The sequence below is a fragment of the Penaeus monodon genome, chromosome 34, assembly GCF_015228065.2.
Source record: "Penaeus monodon isolate SGIC_2016 chromosome 34, NSTDA_Pmon_1, whole genome shotgun sequence".
In the NCBI taxonomy this organism is placed as follows: Eukaryota; Metazoa; Arthropoda; class Malacostraca; order Decapoda; family Penaeidae; genus Penaeus; species Penaeus monodon.
This window is the reverse complement of record NC_051419.1, coordinates 6,162,880-6,163,610: the sequence shown is the minus strand read 5'-3', so window position 1 is coordinate 6,163,610 and position 731 is coordinate 6,162,880. Positions and strand designations below refer to the sequence as shown.

Sequence of the window (731 nt, the reverse complement as noted above, 5' to 3'; positions counted from 1 at the left end):
TTTGCAATAAGTATTTGTTTTTAAGCTAAAAATTAGGTCGCTTTTAGCTATTTTTATGTTTTAGAGAAAATTATTTATAAAGTCTATAAATGTAAAGAGAAATTTAATTTCCTTCTAGATAATAAATGACCCAGAGTGTGGTACTCCCTTGGACAAACTGCGTGTCTTCCTGATATTGTACCTTTGTTCAAATACCATGACTGATGCAGAGTTCAATGACTATGCGAAAGCTTTAGCTGATGCAGGAGCTGACACCAAAGCTCTGCTGTACATGAAGAGATGGAAATCTCTTATGAAGGTAAGTACATCTTTGTGCATGTTTATGTACTTGTCAATTAGGGAGTGTGTTAGTATCATTAGCTTTCTCTTTTGTAATAATATGATATACCATTACACTGGCTAAGTGTAATAAAGATGAAAAGGAATTTATACATATATGCATATACTTTTTTCTTCTTCTTTCTTTTTTCTTTTCTCTTCCTTTCTCTCTTTCTTTTTAGCACAGTATTAAAATGTATTGGACTTCCAGATGACTGCAGGAGGTGGAATGTCTGAATACACTGGTGGTGTGGCAAAGACTGTGTCCATGTTCTCAAAGCTGATGAACCAGGGATCTGCTCTGGTGGTGGAAGGAGTCAATTTTGTGCTTAAGGAAAATGTAAGTAATGAGTCCCCTGAATTTAGAGTGGATATAGGTTTGCTCTACAGAGTGTTTAAAGTGCACAGAAGAT

At 35.0% G+C, this 731-nt stretch overlaps 1 protein-coding gene across 1 annotated transcript in view; it reads left to right on the top strand.

The window, feature by feature from the left end:
- LOC119594544 (sec1 family domain-containing protein 1-like) overlaps positions 1 to 731 on the top strand; it is a 13,709-nt gene that overhangs the window by 10,460 nt on the left and 2,518 nt on the right. The window contains exons 11-12 of the mRNA XM_037943575.1: positions 119 to 298; positions 530 to 658. Of these exons, the coding sequence (XP_037799503.1) occupies positions 119 to 298; positions 530 to 658 (309 nt within the window). The remainder of the gene's footprint in view (positions 1 to 118; positions 299 to 529; positions 659 to 731) is intronic.